The 27,813-nt window shown below is 34.1% G+C and overlaps 1 protein-coding gene across 14 annotated transcripts in view; it reads left to right on the forward strand.

The window, feature by feature from the left end:
• The window catches only part of INPP4B (inositol polyphosphate-4-phosphatase type II B), a 981,822-nt gene that overhangs the window by 664,224 nt on the left and 289,785 nt on the right, over positions 1 to 27,813 (forward strand). For 13 of the 14 annotated variants that reach the window (XR_012477007.1, XM_074229241.1, XM_074229248.1 and 10 more), the window contains one exon: positions 399 to 553. Coding sequence is in view for 13 of the 14 variants with exons in the window: in XM_074229241.1 (XP_074085342.1) it covers positions 399 to 553 (155 nt within the window). In the remaining variant the exon portion in view is untranslated. Of the gene's footprint in view, positions 1 to 398; positions 27,764 to 27,813 lie in introns of those variants that run through there. The other variant, XM_074229246.1, reaches the window with a different exon arrangement.

The raw sequence follows: 27,813 nt of genomic DNA on the forward strand, positions 1-27,813 counted from the left end.
TTGTATGTAATTGGAAAACAAATAAAATATTTGTATAAAATGTTTAAAAAACTAAAAAAAAGGAAATAGTTACATTTAGGTAACCTTTCAAACATAAAGTGAGTTGGATTCATAGTTTATATCTGAAGGTAATAGGTTTCTCTACTCTGAAATCATTTTTTTTTTGTACTATATTATGGAAATGCCTTTCTACCCCATAAATTAAAATAAAAAAAATTAGAATTTTAGGATTTCATAGATAAAAAGCTAAAAGAGAACTAAAGAAACTGAGCCTACAGAGAGCCCAAAATACTCAGGGACCTTTGACTTCAAAGTCAATAATTCTTCATCTTATACCACACTATTTTGTTTTGATATCATCATATGTGAACAAGACATAATCCATTTTTGTTTTGCAGATTTGCCGCAAACTCAACGGGATTCGAATTACCTGTTGTAAAAGTGCCAAAGACAGGACATCTATGTCAGTGACCCTTGAGCAATGTGTCATCTTGAGAGATGAACATCAGCTGCACAAGGACTTCTTCACTCGGGCCCTGGATTGTATGAGAAGGTACCATATACCGCTGTTGTTTTCTGCCTCTTTCTTCTCCACCCCTCCTCCAACCATTCCTGCTTTCATTATTTCAAATGCATGCCATACTTCGTGATCAAACACTTAGTGATACTAAGAGGTTTTTGATTACTTCCCATTTGTGACATGAAAGAAAAAAAAGAAATTCATTTCTTCTGCTCCATGCCTTTAGTCTAGAAAAGAATACTTGGTTTCAATTTTTTTAATGGGGATATAGGGAGGGAGGAAGGGATCATTCTCATTTGTGGTAATAGATAAGGAACACATATTTCATCTTGATTCATTAAGATACAAATTGAAAGGTTTGTGTGCAGAGAATGTTAAGAGCAGGAAGGAACCTCAGAAATGAGGTCCAGTGCCATGATTTTACAAATGAATCAAATATGTCTTTGTTTTGAAAAGTATTTGCATTGAATACCATACAATCTTAGAATATCCTAGTCTCCTCATCTGTAAGATGAGGAAGTTGAGTTCCAGGAAACCTAGATCCACTAGCCTAAAGTGACACAACCAATTGATGTCAATGCTTGATTTCTTGTCCACTAAGTTTTCTTGAGTATTCCCAATAACACCTCCATAGAACCTAAATAAATCACTAACCTCCAAAGACATGTTGAATAACCCACCTCCCCTGCAGCACCTGCCTTCATACTGGTAACTTCCCTACGTTCTTTTCATATCACTCATTAGAAAAGTAGAATTATACTTCAAATAATTAAGAACAGTGTAGCAACACAGATGGCTTAAAATATTGTGCCTAAAGTCATGCTTCTGGATTAATTTCCAAAGTAATTAAATCTAGAGTCAAAGCAGTAATGGAGAAAAAGTGCCTTGTTCACAATGTCTTGTCAGCAAGGACAGATGTTAATTAAAAAGTTAAACAAACTTGTCTCTTTGCTACAAAAGATGGATTAGAAGAGTACCCACAATATGAATGAGCAAGTCTGCCTTTCCCCCAACTTGGTATTTCCACATCATACACTGGAGGGGCCTGCGCTTTTGCTGAAATGTCATTAACTTCTCAGGACCCCTTATCCATCCAGCAGCTTAGTGACAGCAGTTGACAGTGGTATATAATACATTTATACCAATTACTTTTTTTCCCCTCAAATCATGAAAAATCCCTGAAGTTCCTTACATTTTGTTATTTCATATCCTTTTTGGTATTTTCATCATTTATTCATTTTTAAATCAATATGTGTGGCTATCTCAGAGCCGTGACATGGATATCTTGACTATAAGCAACCCACCAACTAGGGGTCATACATATTCATCAAAGTATTAGATGTAGAATCTTGGTAGAGTTCTTTATCTCTCATCAAAAAATCCCATATAAATTTGACAAGATGGGTTTTATAAAATGGGAAATGAAAACATTTCAAGTATCTGATAAATAGGTCAGATAAACCCTGTGGACTAGCCACAGTTTAACTGAATGTGATATGTTATCTGAAAAGTAATATGATCAATATATAGCCTTTGTTTGGGATTAGGAATAAATGAAAGTAGTTAAAGTATCCATGTACTTAGTAAGATAACTCTAGAATATAAAACTTGAGGTTGTGTCTGTAGCAACTAGAGAGAGATAACCTTAGACACATGAAGCCCAAATGCATACAAGTTTTGCCTCTAACACATACTTTCTGTTTGACTCTAAGCAGGTCACATATCTCCTCAGTCCTCCAGACAACTCTCTAAGACTTGTAAGTGGTAGAGAAGGTATTCCCTATATTAATGAAATTATAGATCCAGTTCCTATCCCTATTTAGTGAATAGAAGTGTATTTTTTTCATGTCAGATACAATCCTGTACTTCATATGGCATGCCATACTCTTGCAGAATGAGGCCAAGTCAGTCATACCTCAGAGTTAGATGGTCAGTTAGTCAAGCGGATATCTGAAATGTCATAGTCCTCAAACCTTAAATAATTTCATGTGTCCCCCATAAACATCTTAGGAAATTATTATCTTAAAAGAACACTGGGCAGCTCCTAGGTATTTGCTCTATAAGTGTTCCCCAAAACATTTCCCTTAAATGAAGAACACTATACAGGGTCAGATTGTAATCAACTCAGGTCCCTTCAGATTAACCTGAGCTAAATGGAATTCCTAAGGAAGGTTCAGAATTACCATTTCCCCAGGTGTTATTTCTATTAAGAGCTAATTTAATTTTGCATTTAACCCCTGGCCCGGGAGTAGATGACTGAGACTGTCCCCAGAGTTGATAGTAACTATAGATATTCTAGAAATAGCCAAGAAAAGGGAAGATTTTAATAAGCTAGGGAACAATATACGCATTTTGAACAATTGGAACTATTTGTATTGCTCCCTGTTATTCAGGACCTCTGACTTTCCTTTTAGAATTTACTGGGATCTCAGCAATATAACAAATCAGATACCCCAATCAGGCCCTCTTATCACACTCCCTAAAAATGGAGTTTCTTTGTGTACAAAAACTAGTATGAACATCTGTGATCATGGGCTGGAATAACCTTCATCTTTCACTCATCTTCAGTTCCTAAATCACACTTCACCTCTCTGCACAATCACTTCCCTTTATATTCCATTTTCCTTCTTTGATGCATTTCACTAGTTCAACATCAGCTCACTAAAACTGAACAAACATACTCATTCCATCTCTATTTTCAACACACCCCATCTAGTTAGCCCAAGAAGGTTCCTACTGGTTATTGCCATAAGGAGGTAACAGAAGTTTCCTTTATTACCCAAGATAAAATGAATCACTCTCTGAGCAATCCCCTTCAAATATAAAATCTCTTTATTTCAATACACCATATCAACCCCCTTTTTGAAGTCTATCATAGGGAACACTTGAGGAAATTGGAATTTTTCAGATGGTCAATTCAGTTATGATATTGAAGCATGATTCCTAAAGTTGGAAAGAATTCAAGAAAATAAAACAACAAATAGAAGACCAGAAGTGATAAGAAGGCATGATGTATAGAGAAGTGAATAATTTCTATATTAGAAAAAGCTATCTCCTGTGTGGAATTATGAAATATATTGTCTATATAAAAACTCCAAAAACCTTTATTGTTATAATCCCTATTTGTAATGTGAGTATTCCTCTTTGACAACCTTTTCCCTATCAGATACCCTATAATGTCTGTAGTGAGACAAAAACATTACTCAAATATCTGGAAGTCAGTCCTAAGGTGACCGATGATTTTCTTTGTGCTCTTGGCACTTTATCTGTGCTAGCCCTAGTTTCCTTTTTTATAAAATGAGGTGAGTCATGTCCTCTTTAAGGTTCTTCCAGCTCTAGTATTCAGTATACATGGCACTTTGTACAGAACTACATTCATTCAGACCCACTATCTTGGGATTGTCAGAACGTTAAAATTTCTAAAGGGGCTGGGTACTATTTTCACCAAATGGGAATAGACTTGCTAACAAATTTCTATCATAGACGAGGTAAATGGGGGAGCCAACTTCAAGAAACAAATATTTAAAATTGCTTTAGGCAAATATTTTTGCTAGTAGTTGAACATACAACATTGTTCCTAGGCACTTATATTCTACTTGAATAATTCATATATATGGAGATAAGTAAAATACAAGTTAATTTGAGAGTTGATCTAATGAAGGATTTTTGGAGAAGGTAAGACTTGAGGTAAGGTTTAAAGGAATCTAAAGAGCCAGAGATTCAGAACTGAAAATCAGATCATTATAGGCTTGTACAATATAGGTGTATGGTGAAAAGTCAGGTTTGAGGAAAAGTTAGTAGTCCAAATTGACTGTAACATAGATTGTGGGATAAAATATGAAATTAAGAAAGGAAATTAAAGACCGATTAGGAGAATCTTAAAGGATTAGTATTTTATATTTAGTTTCCTTAATAGGTTTCCTTAGTAGGGTCCTAGTTACAACAGTCAATGAAAGTTTTTGAAAGAGAAATGATCAAACCTATATCTTAGGAAGATTATTTTTGACAGCTGTTTGGAAGTAGTAGTAGTAGTAGTAGTAGTAGTAGTAGTAGTAGTAGTAGTAGTAGTAGTTGTTGTTTTGGTTGTTTGTCCTTCATTCTAGAAGAAGAAGAAGGAAGAGAATCAGGAAATCCAATACGTAGACTAGTACAATAATACTAGTGAGATTAAAAAATATGGTGGTAGTGATGTGAAAGTGGAAAGAAGAAAATAAATGGGAATGATATCCAGTCAAAATTAGCAAATAAATGGATATGATGGCAAAGGAGATGGAGAAGTGTTGGATGATTTCAAGATAATGAGCTGGTGACGGGGAGCAGAGTGGTGACCTCGGGGGCAAAAGGGATGTTTAGACTGAAGATGATCAGTTTTATTTTGTTGTTGATTCTAGCTGTTGATTCAAATTAGCATACGTGTGAAGAAGAAATCTTGTACTTTGAAGGTGTCTACATCATGTGCTGCAATCTCTAAATCTTACATATGAGAAAACTGAAGCTAAGAATAAGTAATTTTCAGAAGTATAACTCTAATTATTGGATAGAGTCAGTATTAGAAATCCAGTCTCTTTTTTCTCCCATTTGATTTTCCTATTTTGGTTGCATTGATTCTTCTTCAAAATAATGAACTATATTTCTTAAAATTTTTCAGTAACACAATTTTGACCTGTTAATATAGTGTTCAAATTGTTGTCAAAAATTTTAGCTTTACCTTGTTGGTTCTTCATTCTTTAAAATAACTTAAGGACATTTCTCAAAAATGGATTAGAAATAGCTTCAGGGGTGGCTAGGTGGCGCAGTGGATAGAGCACCAGCTGGGAGTCAGGAATACCTGAGTTCAAATCTGGCCTCAAACACTTAATAGTTACCTTGCTGTGTGGCCTTGGACAAGCCACTTAACCCCATTTGCCTTGCAAAGAAAACTTAAAAAAAAAAACCAGCTTCAAACTAAATGGTTCATTGTTATCTTTAGTCTGCTTAGCTCAAAGTGTCAGTAGCTAGATTTCTCTTAAAAAATGAGAAACAGGTTGTTTTAGCACAGGCCCATGCTATGGCAAAGTTTCTAAATGTAGACAGAACCAGATGAAAATGTGGAACTGTGATTGGGAAATATTTAACAAAATAAATAAAATGTGATAGAAAACAGAAAATGCTAATTTGTGATTTTTCAATACATGTGTGCCTAACAATGATCTTTATATGCATTTTAGTGACTCCCAGTTTCTATTTGAGTTTGACAGTGCTGACGATGTATACAATATTGGATTGGGGATTAGGATAATCTCATAGTTAAATTCTTCCTCAGTCATTCACTAGTTTTAGGTCTCTGGGCAAGTCACTTCACATTTATGAACCTCAGTTTTTCAGATGTAGAAAATGAAAATAATGATATCACCTACCCGATAAACTTGTTATGAGAATCAAGTGAATTAAGAAGTCTTTTAAGTTCATAAAGTTTTTATTTTCCCTTCATAAGACCTTGGGTCATAGGTAGCTCATTTTCTGTACATCCTTAAGATTTGTCTATTTTTAAGATAGTTTATAAAGATGGCCTTTATATATTTTGTCACTTTTCAAAAATAATGTTTCCCTATTTCTATTACATATATAAATTTAATGTATGAAAGACAGAACTTGTTGCTGCTGGAATGTTCTTGTTTCTAAGTAAAAGAAATTAATGTATGAAAGAAGGAGCCTGATGTTGTTGAGGTATTGTTGTTATTATTTCTAAGTAAAGGAACATAAGGTAAAACCAAGGATTTGGGAAAGTGTGGCACTAGGAAACTAAATTAATGTTTTAAAAAATTAGAGGCAGGGAGGTATGGTGGACAGGGAGCCATCATTGAAACCAGTAAGACCTAGTTTCAAGATTTGTTTTGATACATACCAACTCTTTGATTCTGAGCAAGTTCCTTAACCTGTCAGAGACACTTAACTCTCTAGGAAGCTAAGTCGCAGAGACAAAGCCAACTGGCTTTCCCCATGTGGAAGATTCTTAAACCAATGAGATCCAGGCCCAGGCCCTATCTCAGAGTCCCTGTCTCTCATAATTGATATTAACATTTGTGGCTTAGAGACCACACTAGACTCTAGACCTGACATGTTAAAAGACCACATTTTCTTTTTTTTTTCTTTTTTATTGATATTTCATTTTTCTAAATACATGTTATGAAGGTTTATCAACATTCATCCATATGTATATGTATAAATTTAAGTTACAAAATTTCCCACTCCCTTTCCCTGAACAGTCAGGTTAATATTTTAATATTGTACATATATAAAAGACTACATTTTCATTCTTTTTATTTTGTGACTTGTCCTTTTCAGCTCCCCATTTTTCCTGTTCCACTTCAGTACCATTAATACTTTTACAATACCATTTGGAAAAGTCCATACATATCTGACTTCACTTCTCCTCTCCCAAACTTTTGCTTCACAAGCCAGTTAATTTACATTACCTGAAGAAAGCTTTCTGTTATCTGTCCATTTTCATCTCTAAAGTCTTAATTCTGTTCTCCACCAGCAGTATCTGCAATACATCGTTACGTCTTCAAGATCCACATCAATTTGATGCTTTGTAATGATTTTCAGAGAGCATTTTTAGAAAGACAAACTGGAATCTAAGAATACATACATACATACAAACACACACACTAATTTTGTGTATCAATTGTAATTCTATTGAACTAATTCTATTGTGAGTCAATTGTAACTGCAAAAGTAAGTGGAGGTTGAATTGACACAACTTTACTGTTCTATTCTTTTTTATGTTTTTTCTTTAATGGGACTGAAATTCTGCTGAGGTTGTATCACAGGTATCAACTGCCATTTTTATTTATGTCTACTGATATTACTTTATCAGCCCTATTGGCATTCAGTCATGACCCACTTGTTATTTTCTTGGAAAATATATTGAAGTAGTTGATCATTTCTTTCTCTAATTCAAGGCAAATAAGGTTAAGGAACTTGCCTAGTATCACACAGCTGATAAATGTCTAAGGCTAGATTTGAATTCAAGAACATGAATCTTTCTGACACCAGACCCAGCACTCTATCTACATTGCCACCTAGCTGCCCTATTATCAGCCCTACCAATCCTCAGTGATCTTTATAGTCTAGATGGTTGAAAAGTTATAAACAAGAATAATCATGGCATTCAATCAGTCTATAAATAGGAAGTGCCTACCATAAACCAAGATCTGTGTTAAGGACTGGGGATACAGAAATATTACTGACATTTGTGGTTCCATTACAAGTATCGTGTTGGCACACCACATTACTCTTACAATGTAGGGTTTTAATCACTTGGTTTTACCATTTAACCCCTAAAGAAGGAACAAGTGAGTAAGAGCTAGCAGCTGTCTCCTAGGATTAATCACTGATAAAGGAAAAATAAATTACTATTTTTCTAAACATCCTTTGATTCCATGAAATCTTAAAGCAATTATAAGTTACTATGGATTTAAAAGCAGTCACAGCATCTAATTGATGTAATTTATTTCTTAGGAGATAGCTATGTGTTTCTTCCATTTATGTCAAAAGAGGTCATGGGTAGGAGGATGCAAAAAGTGTAATATTCTCTTCTATTTTAGGAATATAGGGGTCTTTCCCCCTATTCTGGTCCTTCTTTACCTGAAATTTATTTCTTGAAATCATCTCCATTTTTGTTTCCCTTTCTATATTACTATCTATTGATGCAGAGCTGCTGTCCTTTTTTTCTTTGCATTATCTTCTGGATCACAGCTCCAAGACAAAAACAAACATAAGAGATTGACTTAATTGAAGCTCACTAGGTGTCCTTGCAGTAAGAGAGGATTGGGAGTATGAACAGCACCATTACTTGAGCATTTTCTCTAATCTGCTATCTTCTCCTTGATGAAGTGCTGTTATTGATTCTAGACATTTCTTCAGTCTAAAACTATTGCCTTTAAACAGAAACAAAATTGAGTTGTGGATATGTGATTTGATTTTTCAGGTTATCCTCTCCTTGAGAAAATATCTTTTCTATAATGATTAAGTAAAATTTGATTCCACATCTAGTGCTTTGCCTTAGTCTGTTTATCTGGTAAATATTTATTCTCTTTTTATTCTATCCAATTTAATAAATCTATATCAAGCACCTATCACATATAATGTGAGAGGCAGTCTAGGATAGCTTTGAAGTTTGAACATTTCTCTCATGTGCTTGCATGTCATTTCACTTGTCAATGCCTATAGCACTTGTACTGTTAAGACTTTAAGTGATAAAGGTTGTAGATCTGCAGTTTTCTTTCTTGGAGGTCCCTTCACAGAAAATATCACATAGATTGGTTCTGTCTTTCTCAGTACTCCCCAGAAGATTATAATTCCCACAGTTTAATCTAATATTTAGATCAAGCAGAGATGCACTTCTACTGATTTCATGGGACTTGATCAAAAAATTTTCCTTCCCTGGAATAGAGAAGGAAATTTTCTTCATTTAGGGTTCTCTAAATGACAAGGAACAAGGGAGAAGGCTGCAACAGACAAGCAGAAATTGGTGCATAAAGATAAAGATTTTGGAAATAGTTCCAATATGAAAGCCAAAGCCAGGAGCTCAGACTGGACAAGGTAGAACTGAATAGGACTGTAAGTGTTAAAGGAGAAAATGGGTTCAAAATCAGAAACAATAGACTCAGCTAGTATCATCCCTCTAAGATGAAGAATCAGAAGTGAAAGGACCTCAGAAATGAACAAGCAAGGACTCAAAGAAAATGTGATATTAAGCAGTACAGTGAAAGAAGGAAATATCCCATTTTTAAAAAGCCAATAGAGAATCAGATTCTACTACTTCAGGTGGTGAGCAAACCTTCATGAGAGGAATTGCTTTCACAACCAGCTCTTTAAGCACATTTCTCCTGTTAAATTTGAAACTTTTTAATTTTTACCTTGTTCTTGTAGAGATTAGAAACATGTCTTCTATGGAAAAGATCTTCATGTACTTCATGTTCTCTAAAGTGAAACTTATTAATTTTTTCTATTCAAAACTTGCTGTACAAGTTTAAGGAATTCTTCTGATGTTTCAGATGTCATGGGTAAAGAAAAAAATCTTAAGACATCAAAGGAACAATTTCTATCAAAAAGTAGGCTAGTGGATTCTATTGACTAACTGATTTAAAAAAGAAAGGAACTTCCTAGGATGAGACATGGATGAATGATGAATGTTTGGTATTCTGTGGAAACTTGATGGAAAAAAAGAACTTTTGTCTAAGATCACAGTGATCTGTGATCTTCTGAGGAGAGAAGCAGCTGAAGCATCTCAGACTGAGCAGGGAAATGCAGTCCCTGACAGAGAGATGACTTCATCATTTTAGAAGAGAGAAGGTGGTTGTGAACAGTTTTAGAAAGGACTCTTATTGGAGATGTAAAGTTCCAGATGGCTTTAAGTGTGTCAGTTTGTCAGTCAATAAACTAAATTAGGTAATAATAAAGTAAAATTAGGTAAATATAAATAAGTCCAAAGAAACTTTGAAAGCAGACCCCAGAGCAACTCTGAAAACACTCCTAAGAGTTTGACACAGTGTTGAAAAGGTTGTTTGAAAGAAGTCTACTATTTTAATGTCAGTACAGGAGTAAGGGAGGAGCCCCATAATGATGTAGCTGAAGAATGCCTGTGTATATCTTTGGTGTTGTGTTAAAACTTTGCTCTCAGAATGTTATCTCCACATTTTTTTCTGATTTCTTACTTTCTGTTATTTATTTATTCATGGTCATAAAACTGGGAATATTAGTAGCTCCCCACTATGTGACCACTATTGAAATTTATTATGCCTCTCTGCTCAGACCAAGTGGTTGTAACACATTACTACCATTTGTCAAAAGCCTATATAAATTATAGCCAGTTTTCTAAAAGACTCTACTGAAATTATGAAGTAAAACTTGTATCCTGTATTTTAATACTACTATTAAATCAATCTTGAGACTTTCTATTCTCCAGTCTGAATAATCCCAATTCTAAAGACAAGATTGTTTTACAGACAACCAAAAGTCTCTAATTAGTATTGCATATACATTTTCAATATAAAATTCATTTTTTCAATTTTACTTCATTTTTTAAAGATCTAGTATCCTAATCTCATTCAAGATAGAAGTGTGGGAAGTTCCTTTTCCCAGACCCAGTCCTACTACTGATATTCAGGGGAGTTTTTATCCTTCTAACATGAACTGGCTTACACTTTCTTAGGTAATCCAGAGCTCCCCTTTTCATCCATTTTCTACATCCTAAGGTCTCACTATATTAATGCTAGGTATATTGTAGTTATCTAATTTGATTAATATTATTGCTCGGACCTGTTGAGGCCAAGCAATCATAGCCTCCCTAGAAGATGATTTTATAGATGCCCTCTCAATTCTCACACTCTTTTGACCAAGGAAATGGAATGATGGGATTATTATTAATTCAGTCCTAATTTCATAATTTAGCTTCATACACTCAATTTAGAGAGTTGAGAGTGTTTTAAATTGTACTTTTTTTCTACATGTTGTAATAGTAATATAATAGTAATGTAATTGAAGAGATCAGTGATAAAAAGGAAACAATATTAGAACTGTCAGGAGATTTTTTTTCAAAGAAAGGGAATAAAGTCCAACCCTTATGCATTACCAGATTGAACTGGCTTTATAGCAGCTAACTTTGAAATAGAGGCATTTTTGAAAGTCATTGGTTATTCTAGTAACTGAAAATGGAAGAAAAAAGCACTTTATTTTTTAAGAGCATCAGAAATCTTTGTAAACATATATAGTCATCATAATTTTCCCTCCTCCTCTGGCTATATACTCTGATCTGAAATGACTGAGTTTTGCATTGTTATAAAGTGAAATGAGAATAGTGGCATCTGGGAAACCCTGCCTACTCATAGACATTAGTCTATTACAACTATTTAGGATCCATTTCTGGAATCTTAGGACTGGAATGACATTTCAGTCACCCACTTTGACTGATGAAGACAACTCTAATCTTGACCTGAGAAAGATTCCCTTTCAAATAACATGAATGGCAAATGATCATTGAGCCTGAGTCATTTCACTTTGGGTTAGGTCTAATTGTTAGAAAAAAATTCCTATATATTAAAGCTAAAAACTGTCTCTGAAATTTAAGATTGTAAGATGTCATCAGGAAGCATCTATTAAGCATTCACCATATATTATGTATTGCGTTAAATACCTAAGATACAAGGAAAAAGAGAAACACCTTCCCTGCCCTCAAACAGTTTTCATTTTGCTAGAACAGACAAGATTCTTGTTCAAGAACAGCAGCTGATTCAGTGATTCAGACACAAAACTTCTCATCTTCATGAATGTTCAATGGAATTTTTCTTTAAATTTAAGCTGAAATTGTAGAGATTCATCTTAGGTGAATTTTTGAAATAAAGATACATGCAATAAGAAGTTAAGCTTTGAAATGAATCTTTTTCTGCCATTTTATTTTATGGGTAAAAATATAAGAAACATTGGATTTAAAAAAAAAACCAACACAACACCCCCAAAGAACAGCTTCTGAGTGCCCTTCCAACCTGTAACTTCCTTAATTCTATTGTAAAGAAATATGACTTTTCAGAGATAATTTATTAAGGATTTTAAAAGTTTAAATTGCACAACTGTGAATGAAGCAAAACAAAGATAGGGAAAAAGAGGAAAGAAAGAAAGAAAGAAAGAAGAAATGAAGGAAAGAAAGGAAAGGAGGGAGAGTGAAAAGAAGAAAGATAACTGAAAAAAGGAAGGAGAGGAAAGAAAGATAAAGGGAGAATGAGAGTAAAAGAAATAAAAAAAATGACTTCTTAAACTTTCATTAAGTGTGTCACACAGTGTTTAAAAGATCGGAATAGAGATCACTCACATGGCTTATAATAATGGCAGAAGAAAAGAGATTTTTATCTACTGACACATACATTCTTCTTTTCCCCAACTTCCAGATCTGGTTGAGTGACTTGCCTTGCTGGGTTATTTTATCTGGCAGCTCAAGTTATTCTAGCAGATAAAAGAGCCACATAAAGGTGCTTCAGGGTTACTTTCCAGGTCTTTAGCAATACCAAAGATAGTCCCACAAGAAGAATGCTTATCAACGTGTCATTCTATCCAGATCCCAGCAATTAATTGTAAAATTGCCTTGTTATTCGCATACACCAATGATTTGTTGCCCCAGAATAATGTAATCTAAAGGCACAATTTTGTATCTCCCAGTATGACCCAGTATCATGAAATCAATTTGCCATTTTTAGGTATAGAATGTAGATGGAATTTTTTGTTCTTGGATCAGAAGGTGTCCTCAAGTTCTACAGATGGATAATATGGGAAGCAGCAGTAGAGTAGAAATAGATCAGGGATGCTGTTCTCATTCTCTCATGTGTCTAATATTGTTAAGTTTCAAGTGTTATGACATTAGAATATGATTTTTTGTTATTAATAATATTTTGTGGGCAATTTCTGATTAAATGTTGCCTGCACTGGAACTGGTGTGAGGGAAACACCAAGAGTAAAGTGATTTTATAATGGACTAGAATCCCCCCATTCCTTCCATTCTGGGCAGATGACAACCATAATTACTTATGCTTTTCTGAATGACAGTGAAAATTTCTATAAGGTAACAGAGAAAGGTTTGGTCAGTAAATTTACAGGTAGAAAAACAGAAATATTTTCTTTTTCAAATTAATTCCACACCACAATGTTTTCAAACCTTATGATGTTAATAAAATAACTGCAACTGAAAAATGAATTGCAGTAAACTTGTATATTGCTATTTTCTTTGCATTGGAAGTAAGGGTTATAGTTATTGATCCCCAAAAAGTCATGAAAATTCTCTCCATGCTCCCTTTTCTCTAGCTTTAATTTGATTCTATTTGCAGAATATGCTTTAATTTAAGTGGTGTGATTCTTAATGACTTCTGAGATCTTTGATGCTGTTCTAATTGACTGTTCCTTCTCCAAACTACCACAGATATTTGACCATTAACTTTAATAATAAGGGGCAACATTTCCTTTCCCATTGAGGCAAGGCCAACATATTCAAACACATTTTCAAAGGAGGATCTAGATAAATTTTATTCTTGATGGAGTTCAGGAAGGCAGAGGGTTGCTAGGAATATTTCCCATATTTCACAAAGCTTTGAAATGGATTGCTTTGATATAGATTACTGAAAGATTGCAAATAGGTACAATATAGTGAAAGTTTAATTTAAAGTTTAATTAGTCTAGTCTCAAAGAAGCCCACTTCTAGAGCTTGTCATTGGAAAATAGCTTGTTTGTAGAGTCCAAAGTTTGGTATAATGTTTAAAGAACTACCTTTGGATCCAGGATAACCTGTATTCAAGTCATCTCTGACATTTTGACAAAAAAAGTCAATCTCTCAGATTTCTAGGCATCTCTAAGACTACATGTTGTAAAGAAGGTGCTTACATGCACTGATAGAGAGAATTTCCTCATCAGGGAGTTACCAGAGAAATCCAATCCAAGTTTCACATCATTACTTAGACTTGCATAGTGCTTTTAGCTATACATATTAATATCATCTTAATAGAATCATGGATCCTGAGAGTTGCGATGGACTTTGGAAATCATCTGCTCCATTCTCTATCAACTCTCCTTGTCCCTTTGGAAGCATTATCCTGCAATTCTTTTATCCTTCTTCTGCCTCCCAAAATTGTTACCACTTTCTTTCTCTAAAAGTAACTTAATCCCTGGGTCCAAAGGAATAAACACAAATTCTAAAGACCTGATTGAAGACTGACTTGGCTGAAGACTATGAAAATGATTTATTTATAGAACCCCAGAGCATCATTATGGGACACACTTTAAAACAGTCAAAATAGCCTACTCTCTTCTGTCTTCATTCTATCAATTGATAGCTGAGGTGTCAGTAAACATCAGGTCAGTCAGGGACTTATGTAATTTAGTATTTTACCATTGTTGACTAGTCTAACGTTGACTGATCACTTCCCTGGTGATGAGGGACATAGGAATGCTACATATGGTTTCTTATTATCTTCCTTCCTACTGACTCAACTCAAGTGGTAGACCCAAGCAGCAGTCTAAGGATTCTATTTCAGGGATGATGGAAAAGCAGAAGATTGCTGTTAAATTTTTTGACTGCTGCTTAGCATCTCCCTTCTCAGCTTATAAATAGTTGGAGTGATCAGAGAAAGGGAGGCAAAAGAAAGATTTCTAACTGAGGCTCAAATGTCACCAAATGAAGCCAAGTCTCCAAAATCTCAATTTGGATATAGTGGGCTACTCGAAAACAAATAATTAAAAAAAAATACTCCTTTGTATTCAATCCAACTGTCTATCTTCTATGCTTAAAAAAACGTGCTCTTGGGGAGGCTAGGTGGCACAGTGGATAGAGCACCGGCCCTGAAGTCAGGAGTACCTGAGTTCAAATCTGGCCTCAGATACTTCATAATTACCTAACTATGTGGCCTTGGGCAAGCCACTTAACCCCATTGCCTTGCAAAAACCTAAAAAACAAACAAGCAAAAAAAATTGTGCTCTTCTTCAATCAAATTTAACCTTCATAAATATTCAGAATCAGCAAAAATTTTCATTAATGTCACCAAATGCCGTATTCTATGCAATAAAAGTGTAGTCTGAATTTGATCTATAACCTTTTTTCCATAGTTTAATATGTTAGTATTGATACTGAATAGCTGAATGGAGCAGCTAGATGGTGATGTGGATAGAGTCCTGGAGACAGGAGGACTTGAGTTCAAATGTGATCTAAGATACTTGACATTTATTAGCTTTGGGCCCTTGATCAAGTCATTTAACACTGATTGCCTCACGTCCAGAACCATCTCCAGTAATCCTGATCCAAATCTAACCATTGAACTCAGACGGCTCTAGAGGAGAAACTGAGCCCGTTTACTTAGCACAGCACCCTCCTCCTCCTCATTTAAATCCAATTCATGGACTTGTCATGGCATCACCTCCCTCATGTCATGGTCTTCTTTGAGAATGAAGCTCAAAGAAAAACACAACAACAATTTTTGCTGAACAGCTAATTCACACTCCCCTGCCACTATACTATTTTTTTAGGCCACACAGCTAGGTAATTATTAAGTGTATGAGGCTGGATTTGAACTCAGGTACTCCTGAGTCACCTAGCTACCCCCCCCACTATACTATTTTTTTAAGAAAGATTTTATTTCAATTTTTACAATTTTTCCCCCAATCTTATTTCCCTCCCCCCACCCCCCCCCAACAGAAGGTAGTCTGTTACTCTTTACATTGTTTGCATGGTATATGATGATTTAAGTTGAATGTGATGCGAGAGAAAGCATATCCTTAAGGAAAAAAACAAGTATAAGAGATAGCAACATTCCATAGTAAGTTTTTTTTTTAAATTAAATTTGGTCTTTGTTCAAATTCCACAATTCTTTCTATGGATATAGATGGTATTCTCCATTGCAGATACCCCAAAATTGTGCCCGATTGTTGCACTGATGGAATGAGCATATCCATTGAAGTTGATCATCATCCCATGTTGCTGTTAGGGTGTGCAATGTTCTTCTGGTTCTACTCATCTCACTCAGTATTTTTCTTGCAAATCCTTCCAGGCTTCCCTGAATTCCCATCCCTCCTGGTTTCTAATAGAACAATAGTGTTGCATGACATATATACATATATATATATATATATGTATATATATATATATATATATACATACCATGGTTTATTAAGCCATTCCCCAATTGATGTACATTCACTAAATTTCCAATTCTTTGCCACCATAAACAGGGCTGCTCTGAATATTTTTGTATAAGTGAACTTTTTACCCTTTTTCATAATCTCTTCGGGATATAGACTCATTAGTGGTATTGCTGGATTCAAAGGGTATGCACATTTTTGTTGCCCTTAAACACCATATTTTTACTTACTTGTGTTAAAGTTTAAAAAACTGTTAACTGTTTATTCCTTTTAAAAAGTAAATCATTTTTCTTCTTTTTTTTTTTTGGTGGGGGGTTTGCAAGGCAGTGGGGTTAAGTGTCTTGCCCAAGGTCACACAGTTAGATAATTATTACATGTCTGAGGGAGGATTTGAACTCAGGTTCTCCTGACTCCAGGGCTAGTGCTCTATCCACTGCACCACCTAGCTGCCCCCCAAATAACTTATTCTTAATTGCTAACAATATAAGAGTTAAGGAACGTGAAACCTTTGGTGCTATAAATATAAAAATAGACTAGATATCCTCTATCCCTTAACATTTCTTTGTATCTACTAAGATAATTTCCTTGTATGAATACACACACACACACACACACACACACACACACACAGACATATACTTCTGATATTTAAGGAATAAATTAAACCTAAAATTGCATAGTTCAAGGTACTCTTAGAAATTAATAACTGTGATTTTGCATTGTTTATTTTTACCCAGTTGACAAAAATGTAATTGAAAGCTAGTCCAATAAATCAGGACATTTCTTTACTTTACATAACTTTCTAATGACAAGAAATAAGTAGTAAATAATATAACTAAATTCTATAAACTAGGCTTTTGTGAAAACTAAAGATTCTAATCTTTTGGGGGACATTATGATCATTTATTAAATTATCTTGTCCAGTGCCCTCTTTGTGATATATCCCTGTCCAAAAGAACTGAAATTCAACAGAGGAGATTAAAACACTCTCATAAATAAATATGTTTTAAGTGCTTACAGTGGACAAGGTCCATGTTAAATAGTAAGGAATTCATATTCTAATAGGAATGTGAGGATACAAAAAAAATCAAGCATATATGATCCACAAAATGTGAATGAAAAACAATCTCAAAGTGCAGACACTACTATATTTGGTTTCTCAAACACATTTTTAGGGTGAAGAGATAAACCTCTAGATAAGAACAGCATTGAAGCTTTCTCCAAGTACTTATATAGGAAACCTAGATCATGGAATTATAGATCTTAGAAGCCTAAGAAGTTCTCTAGTACAACTTTCATTTTACATATTAAGACCTAGGAAAGTGGTAACTGTCACATAGATGTAACAGTCAGAGGTATGGATTTGAACTCAAATCCTCTGACTTTCCATTTTACTGCCTTCTTATTGAAAGTTCTATTCTTGATGGAGCTCAGGAAGGCAGATGATTGCTAAGCATCAAATTCAAAAGGTCAGCTTAATTCAATCTAATACCACTACATACTGTCTTCCCTTCCCCTTAAAATATTCCTAGGAAAAGTACCCTAGCACTGACCCACAGTGGAATGGTAATGATGGCCAAATATAGAGATCTTCTCCTATTTATCTCCTTGTTAATGAACAAGATATATTCTCTCAACATTGAAGCAACACCTTGCCTATGGTGCTGAATGCTACTGCGATATATAGGACTCACAAATCTAATTTTATATGTCTGCGTGTATATATGTATATCCATATATACACACAGACATACACACATACATGCATATATGTGAATATATATACACAGATGTAGAAGTGTTACAATAGTTATATATGTTATACATATGTTATAATGAGGGCCATGTTGCTTTTAAAAAAAAGAGGACTAGCCATTCAGAAAAAAAAAAATGGTAAATTGCCATACTGGGTGAAGGCTTCACAGAAGACTTGACTCTGGACCCAGCACTTAATGAAAACTTGACTTAAAGTCATTATTATAAACTTTTAACTTTTTTCTACACTACGTTTCCTGAAAATTTTTTATTTGAAGAACAGTATTTATTTTTATTTTTATTTTTATTTTTTAGGTTTTTTCAAGGCAATAGGGTTAAGTGACTTGCCCAAGATCCACACAGCTAGGTAATTATTAAGTGTCTGAGACTGTATTTGAACTCAGGTCCTCCTGACTCGAGGGCCAGTGCTCTATCCACTGTGCCACCTAGCTGTCCCTAGGAAGAGTATTTATTGAGTCAAATTAGTTTGCAGATAGGTTTGAACATTTGTTGAACTTGCCAATATATTCATAAATACTAACTATACTTTCCATCATCAAAGGTAAAGAGTATCTTATTGATTATTTTGTAATGGATATGTAAAGCTAGAATGAACTGGTCTAAAATTCTATCCCAACACTTAATGTCTTATAGGATGCTGGAGAAATAACTTAATCTTCTTAAATCTCAGTTTCTTCAGCTGTAAATTAAAGAAGTTGGATTAAACAACTTGTAAGAACCCTTGTACCTTTAGATATGCGATTCATTTCAAAGAAATGAAATATCATTGTTTTTCATTAGTGGAAATTAGTAAGGGTTAGTAATAAATGACTTAAGTATTAGAAAGATTGCACTTGGAGAGATGCATGAAAAATAGAATTATTCATTCTTTGTGTGATATTTTCCTATACAACCCAATTGTCCACATTAGACTCTTCAGCACAGTACCCTGTACAGAGTAGCTTTTTAATAATTATTTAGTTCATTAGTAATGGGATGGGCTGTAGCAGATCTGGTAGTAGAGATGTATAAGGCTATGTGTTACATGCCCACTGAGATCCCATATAACTCAAAAATTCTGTGATTCTATTTACATCTTTAGTTTGAAATTTTTCAGTTTCTTTTAAACTCATCCAAATTTACTTCTGGCACTGGATCTGTGTGGTCCTTGTTAATTTTCATGTCAGAACTAATCTTAATGTCATTTCTAATCCTGAAAAGTATATGAATTCACTCCTGGGAGTTTTTGCAGATAGAATATCTAATGAATTTTTTAAAATAAATTCTAAGAAGAAACTGTAAAGTATTAAATAGTCCCTGCATAGTTGCTTTTTGTAACACTTATTCATTTCCCTTCCATCTATGTTGGAAACAGACAAAAACAAAAACACCTTTGCTACAAATATGAATAATCAAGCAAAACAAATTCTCACATTGGTCATGTCATAGAAAACACTCTTCCTCTCATTCTCCTCTCTCTCTCTCTCTCTCTCTCTCTCTCTCTCTCTCTCTCTCTCCATATATATATACATATATATATGTATATATATATATCATCTATTTACTTTATCTATCTTTCTATCTATCTATCTATCTATCTATCTATCTATCTATCCCCTTCATCTTGTCTAGAGTTGAGACCTTCATCATCAACTCACTGGAATCACAATTGGTCATTTTGTAGATTTCATATCAAAGCCACAAACTGGAAATATTGACCAAAAAAGAAACAAAGGGAGAAAGAAAATTGAATGTTAAAGGGCTGCATAAAAACAAAAGGCACATTAATATACTGTTATTGTAGCTGTGATTGGTAGAGCCAGACTTTTAGTCTTGTCTTTTTATTCTAAATACACAATACCATATGCCCTACTTAAATTTTCAGATTATTTTTTTCTGACTTCTTACTTGATGTATCTATGTCAATAAGAGCTTTGCATGATTTTCTTCAAAAGTGATAGAATTCCTTTGTCTCTTAATAATTTCAAATGAAATAGCATCTATGTCATTTGATCTGATAGTGTCATTGAGCAAGGAATAAGGGACAGAAATTAGCTTCCCAATTCATAGATACCTATTTGACCTTACTGTTTTAGGACTGCTGATTCTATTTTACTCTGCTCTTTAACACACACACACACACACAAACACATGTATGATATACTTTTTTTACTTTAGTGGATAGAGAGCTAAACCTAAAGTCAGGGAGACCTGGATTAAAGTCCTTTCCACACATCCTTGCCAAGGTGACCTTGCTCAATTAGCTTATTCTCTCATTGCCTCATGCAACAATCTATGATCTCTGTTCTTATTCATCAAAGAGTGTCCCACCCATCAGACCTATTTAATAGACTGTGTTGTTTCAAAGCAAAGTTTATGGCTTCTCTTTTTTTCCTTAGGTGTTTTTTCTTTTTGCAAGGCAAATGGAGTTAAGTGGCTTGCCCAAGGCCACACAGCTAGGTAATTATTAAGTGTCTGAGACCTGATTTGGACCCAGGTACTCCTGACTCCAAGGTCAATGTTTTATCCACTATGCCACCTAGCCTCCCCTTTTCTCCCAGTTTCTTAATGGATTATAAATATATCAGTATTCCAGAAAATTTGACCAAATAAAGAAATGTTTTCCATTTATTATGGCCATATATTCACACATATTATATGCATATATTTTCAGTTTTATCATCTTGGAATCTTAAGGTATCAAGGTGAAGTTTAATTGATGCTTAACATAAAAAATAACTGAATGAAAATAGTGTAGGGAATTCAGAAGACAAAGATCTTTGTGGAAAAAAAATAAAAGTGAAGGATATATATAGCCACTACATAATATTTTGATTGTACATATTTCTCTAGACTGCCTTTAATTCCAGTTAAATTAATTTACTAAAAAGAAAGAAAAAAGAAAAATAGGTATCATTAAAGAGGCCAGCATCCATTCTCCTCTTGTAGACAGGATATGCTACAAGCTTAAATGTCCCTTAAGGTATTTCTATTTCCTAAATCCTGAGTTGTCCTACAATAGAGCTCTCTATTTGTAGATATACTTAATCCTTTTTAGTTCACTAGCTAGCCTCTTCAAATCACAGTATAATTTGATATCATTTCTAAAAAGTTATCCAGATGATATTAAAATTCAGGCTGAGGATTCTCCATTTGAACAATGGGCTTGGAGTTTTAATCAGAAGCTGAAGAAATAAGAAAGAGGACCCATTGAAATATCTGCAAGATGATCTTATTTTTTTGATTATTTTTTTGTACAGACACTTCAGCAACTTAGTGGTTTCTGTCCTGAAGGCAATCACTCTCCCCATTATCATGAAGCATCATCCCCTTAAGCAGCACAATAGGGATGACAAAACTCATTCTGGCCCCAATTTAAGTTTAATTCCCAACTGGAACTTTAAATGGGGCTGTAATGAACTTGAACTTTCTACACTGATTATCTCCTGCCTGTACATAAAAGTGTTCACATCCAGTTAGGGTATTTGCCGATCCCCTTTGGAAGGCATTCTTTTCTTCTAAAGGAGATTAAAAGCAGGTTGTTATGGTGCTGAAGATTATTACACTGAGCATAGGGCAGCCATCCAGGTTTAAATTCATTTTACTTTGTATTTAAGAGTCCAATGGAACAGCATAAGATATGATCAAAGGATTTTTTAAAATGATCTTTAAAGCTATGTTCCCTTCAAAAGTTGCTAGATTAATGCATAAAATGTCAGCATCATTGCCTAGGGAATATGCAGAAGGGAAACTGTGAAGACTCTCAAGGAAAGAAATGGTCCTTGGGATGATAAATTCCAGGAATGATGAAAAGTTTCTTTGCAATCAAAAAAGAATATGGTACAAGTGTCAGGTAATAGATGGTAGTTGTGTGTTTTCCATGGGTACACTTGTGATGAGAAGAGAAAGTTAAGAATTTTCTCAGTTCTTTTGGTCAAGCCCCTGGGGTGAACTTCTGGGAAGGCAAGGAGAAGACTCATACATAGAATAGGTAGACGCAAATAAGTTTTAATCTGTAGTTACAAGGAACTTCCAAACTGATAAAATTACTAATCCCTTTGAGTTCTACTGTGAATACTTTACCCTGCTCATACCACATAAAATTTTTTGATTTGTTTGAAAGAATTTAATTCTTCTATACAAGAGAAGCATTGGGTGGGGATTGGGAGGTAAATGAGATAGTGGTTGTTTTCAAGTATTTAACAGGGCCATCAAATAGAAGGGAGAGCAGATGACCTGCACCCACAACAAGAAGGCAAAAATGACATCCATATCACTGCTGTAACAATGAGAGCTCTCCAATATTTTAGGAAGTAGTTGAGTTCCTTCTTAGAAACTTTTAGGTAAAGGATAGATTACCATTTGTCAAATATGGAAAAAAGATAGAAACTTCTTGCAGGTTTATGTTCAGGGCTAGATACCTACAATATCCCATGCAATGCCAAAATTCTGTGATCCTCTTGTGTAGATACTTATTGCAAAAGCCAATGAATTCATTAGAGTTTTGATTACACTTTTATTATAGCGGATAATCATTTGGTTCAAGCTTTTGCTTTGTTCAGCTTCCATTTCACAGCAGTGACCCAGGTTCAGCAGATGACAAACCAAGAATAATTTGGTTTGCCATGTATTACAATGTAGTCAAATATTTTAATGCCTAGAAGTTTTCTTCTACATAACAGTAAACATTACTTCATTAAATTAGGTGTTTAAAATGCTTAAGTAATTTCTTTTAAATAAATTTAAATTTAAAGTTTGGTAGTTTAGCATGATCTGTTACCCTTCTTTTGCAAGTAAGAGGGGAATGGGGAAGGAGCCAGTGTAGAAACTATTTTCAGGTCTAGAGAAGATATTGTAGTAGTTTAGTCAAGGATATCATGGAATTGAAGCCAAAGAACCAGAACGTGTTACAGAACTCCCCCTACTCCCATAAGAATAGCCCCCTGCCCCTTAACAAAGTATTCTTTTGACAGATTTTGTATCTACTTATTAATTTATTGGTATTTGCAGAAATGGTAACAGAGACAGTTCCGCAGCAGATATATCCAAACGGATATGCCTTGAGAAGCACAGATGAGTAACATGCTGGAAGTGACCTTATACAAAACTCTGCTAAAATCACATCCCTTTTTTAGCCTCTGCTCCCAGTCAGAAGCATTAGCATCAAGGGATATTGATCTTTTTGATCTGATTGTTCTATATCAGCTTGCCTGGCAAAGGTGATTGTAGGGAAGGAAACTTGATTCTGTAGACAGGATATTCTTTTGGAGCCTTTTACTTTAAGAATTTGTCCTTCCTCTATCATTTCTGTGTTTGAAATTCCTTTCTCAATTAGACATTTGTATCAATTTCTGCATCTTCTTATGTGTCAGATCCTGGAACACCAACTCAGAAGAAACATGAGATAATTCTTGTATTCCTGAGCTAATTGAAACAGTTAACCACTGTCTCAATCAGGGGTTGGAGGATCAGTCTACCTGTTAAATGGTATCAATGTTGATGACAATTGATTGTAGAAAAGATTGATTAGGGTTTTTGGCACTAATTAATTTTAAACTGTATTAAGAGTGAAGTATGTGTCTGTAGAACTTAAGGGTTATCATGTTAAGTAACCCTTTTGACAGGTTGGGGAAGTCCAGAGACTCTTTCTTTGAATAACATTTCAAATGAATATCTATTCTTGGAAGTATATAAAAACAATATTTTCCTTCTTTGGAATTTTTCATGCCATTAATTGATTAGCACAAAGATTCCTAATTATTTGATGGTCATGGATTCTATTGACTGTCTGGTGTAGACTATGGATGGACTCCTCAGACTAATGTTTTTAAAAAAGCTTAAAATAAAAAACAGAATTATAAAGTAAATCATACATATTGAAATAGAGTTATCAAAATATTATAAACTTTTAAACAAGTTCATAGACATCAGGTTAAGAATCTCTGGATTAGTAAGATAAATACAACTTAAAATTCCTATATGTGGTATAGTTATCCTGTGTACCATAAGCTATTCTGAGAGACATCCTTGAATGGATGTCTCTAATGGATGGAAGTACATACAGATAAATGATCAGGCATAAGCTGCCTTGACTTCTGAGCTCAAGATACTACAGATTTTGAGAAACATGTGGATGTTAGAATGCTAAAAGTATTGTTAGAAACAGGAGAACCCCCAGGGTCATTAAAATGATGTTGATATTTTTCCTTCATTCTTGGAGAAAACCATGTCATCAGGGAAGTGATGCCATGATGACAAGCACATGGGTTGGATTTGAGTGAATCACCAGTAGCCAGATATGAATCAAGGTGACTGGAGCTGGGCCTGAATGTGAGGCAATCAGGGTTAAGTGACTTGCCCAAGGTAACACAACTAATAAGTGTCTGAGGTCATATTTGAACTCAGTTCCTCCTGACTTTTCAGCCAATGCTCTTTCCACTGCTCTGTCTAGCTGCCTGTTCAGGGCCAGTGGCACAATGGAGAATCTATTTGACTATGGAACAGAATATCCCAGGTTTATTATTAAAGATTTAATGCGACATATCAAATTACTCTTATACTATTCCTGAAGACATTCTAAGTGAGGAAAAACCTGGTCTATACCAAATGTCTTAGGGTCAGTCTAAAGACAAAATATCTTAGGATTAATCTTACAAGAGCAAACTCTGAAATGTTTGCCCAGCCTATACTCAAGATTTAGCTATTATTAGACTGGTTTCTTGGATTTCAGAACCAGATAATAGTGAACACAGAAATTCTTTCTGACTTTTTCTGAATTATAATTTCATAATTATAATTGTGGGAAGACAATCAGAAATGTCATATTATAAAGTTCTATTCAAGAAATTCAAGAAATAAGGGTAATATGAATACAATCTATATTATTTTAAGTCAAATTTTTATCATCTTTAACCTGTTCTGAAATATCATTTCAAATTTTTACCTAGCTTTTGTGTGTCACTATAAGGACTAAAGTAAATGTTTGTTGATTCCAGAGCAGAAAGGCAAAAATAATCCTTATTTTTGTTTTTATTTCCTATTTAAATCAGAGATTAAATAAATTAACCCAGTGCACAAATAAAATCCTATCTTGTTATCCAAGGCGATAGCAAATGATAGACTTGTGGATTTGGAAAAATGCTCAGAGATCATCTAGTTCAGTGCTTTCATTTTACTGATGAGAAAACTGAGTACCAGAAAAAGAAAGGGACTAGATGAGGAAATCTTCCACTTACTGGAGAAGTCAGGTCTAGATGACTTCTTCTCTTTGCCAACATCATATTCTTTGTTTCATCTGTGTTATGCTTAGATAACTGCTAGACCTTAACTATATTTCTGCTTCCTTATTTCTCTAAGAGATGCCCTTCGACCTAACATGCTAATTGTGCTATGACCTGGACCCCAGAGTTTCTGAGTCAAAGTCTGGAATCCCTGTATAGTCATTTTGAGGAAAAACTGAGTGGAATGACTTATTGACTAATGTCTTTTCTGGGCTTAAAAATGGTATATGCCTGAGCCATTCACTGGTGCAGAGTTCAAAATGCTCACTCAACACATTAAAATTAATAAATTTCACTTTTTGCTGAGCAATGTCTGAAAAGAGCTAAAGTTATGAATAGTACCCTAGCATCTTCATCTTCATCAAGTCTGTTTTAGATGTGATTCTGATTAAAAATAGCCTCCTGGATGACTGAAAGACACAAATATTAACTTCATCAGATACCACAATATAGTTTTGTTTAGGGTTTGCTGGCCACAGATATTCCTTATATTCATATTGTCATTTTGCAAATCTAATTAAAGGATTTATGCATCCTTACGTATCCTTGTCTGAAAGACATAAACTTTTATAGGAAAATTCTTTGTAGAAAACTAAATTCCAATACAATATAATATAAAGGACAGCGGCTTCAAAGGTTTTCCTCATTAGTGAAGGTTGGGCCTATACAAAACTGTCAAAATCAGGATTTTTGAATCCAGGTCTTCTTGACTCAAAGACCAAGAATGCCATGATGTCTCTGTAGCATCTTAGTAGTATGATTACATTTAAAAAAAGAAAAAAATGCAAACCCTACCATATGATGCACTGGTGGTCAGTCTGTAGTAGTTTCCCCCATTACAATTTGAGGACACATTTCTTGCATATTTTTCCTGGAACTAAAAGAAGTTTGTTAGAGGAGAGAGAGAGAGAGAGAGAGAGAGAGAGAGAGAGAGAGAGAGAGAGAGAGAGAGAGTCTGTGTGTGTATGTGTGTGTGTGTGTGTGTTGAGCCTGACCATTATATTTCCCTGTATACTCTCACAAATAGCTTATGTTCAAAAAAATAAGGAAAAAGTAAATGTTGATATATGAAACAAATGAAATAGTCTACCTTTTTTGTCTCTGAAGATAATTGTAATGCTTATGTTTGTCTGCAGAGTGTAACCCTTTGTGTGCCTTGGTAATCAGCTACCAACCCCTGAAAAGTAAATAAGCATTGAGCTTTAGAATACAATATACAGAATAATATCTCTTCTGTAATCCATTATAAATATTAATAATTAATAATTTAAACACATTGTATTATCTACCCCTGTAATTGTTTAGATCTCATTTACAAGAGAATGAATATTGATAATTATACAAGGTATATAAATATTGGAACTAAAAACCCAGAATGTTTTTAGAAGATTTTGCTTTAATATTTGAGCAAACTATTACTGGAATGTAATGATTGTCTGAGGGCAGACTGAGATGAATATTTATGGCTGAGTGATTTCCTCATGTTATTATATATTTTATTAAATTAGATACAAAATGGAAATAATGAAAGGAAATAGGCCACACCCAAATTTATGATGACAAAAGCCAGCAAGATGTGGTTTAGGAATAAAATATATTTTTCTATATCAAAAAATATCTCTTTTCAGCAAGTTCGCATATTTGAGTTTACAAAGTTGGAGGAAAATACATATAGGGATAATTTAATGTGATAAACACTTTTAAAAATAAATTTCAAATTATAGGAGTAAGCAGAGTTATAGATAACAGTTCATTGTTTTTGCTTTGATCTTTTTTTTTAAGGATATTGCTTTTTTATAAGAGATCGTTTTGATTTATTGATGAATTGACCAAAATTGAGTACACTTATATATTATGACTACATTAAATAATTCCATCCACTCAGTCAAGAAATATTTATTAGGAATCAGTTTCATAGAAGTCATTGTACTGGAAATTTTGGGAAAAACCAACATAGTTTCCCTGTCTCCAAACAGCTTAAAATCTAACATTTTATTCATATAAGCAAAACATTTTGGATTGCTGATTTGCAGTCTATGTTTTAATGATAAATTGCTCCACTGCAATCATATCCTAGTCCTTCATTATGAAAGAGAAATCACATGAACCCTAAGCACCAAGTCAACATTGGTCTAAGAAGGCTTCTAGTATCGGCCTAATTATAGAAGTCACATCTTTTGTCTAAGAACCAATCTAAGTTTATAAAGACCTTTCTTTTGGTGGTGGTCACTACTTTTCCAACAGCAATAATTCATTCAGCTAACTACAGAATTAGACAATCAATCAATGAGTTTATTTTCAAATAGACTACACTCAGTAACAATGATAGAAAAGCAGAAATGGTATAGTAACTGTCCCCAAGTCATGGAGAAAATTATTTGTTAGTGAAATGGATGCTAAAATAGACAAATTTGTTTAATTCCTCTTAGCATTGAATAAAAAATTATATGTATATATATATGTATATATATATATATAATTTATAAAACTCAAATTTTTATCTCAGTTTTAATTAATCAAAATCATTCTCTTTTTTAATTTTTTTAGCTCCCCATTTATGGTCATCCTTCATCTACATTAGTATTATTTCATTAAAACCTCACG

The sequence above is a fragment of the Macrotis lagotis genome, chromosome 3 (assembly GCF_037893015.1).
Source record: "Macrotis lagotis isolate mMagLag1 chromosome 3, bilby.v1.9.chrom.fasta, whole genome shotgun sequence".
NCBI classification, from domain to species: Eukaryota; Metazoa; Chordata; class Mammalia; order Peramelemorphia; family Peramelidae; genus Macrotis; species Macrotis lagotis.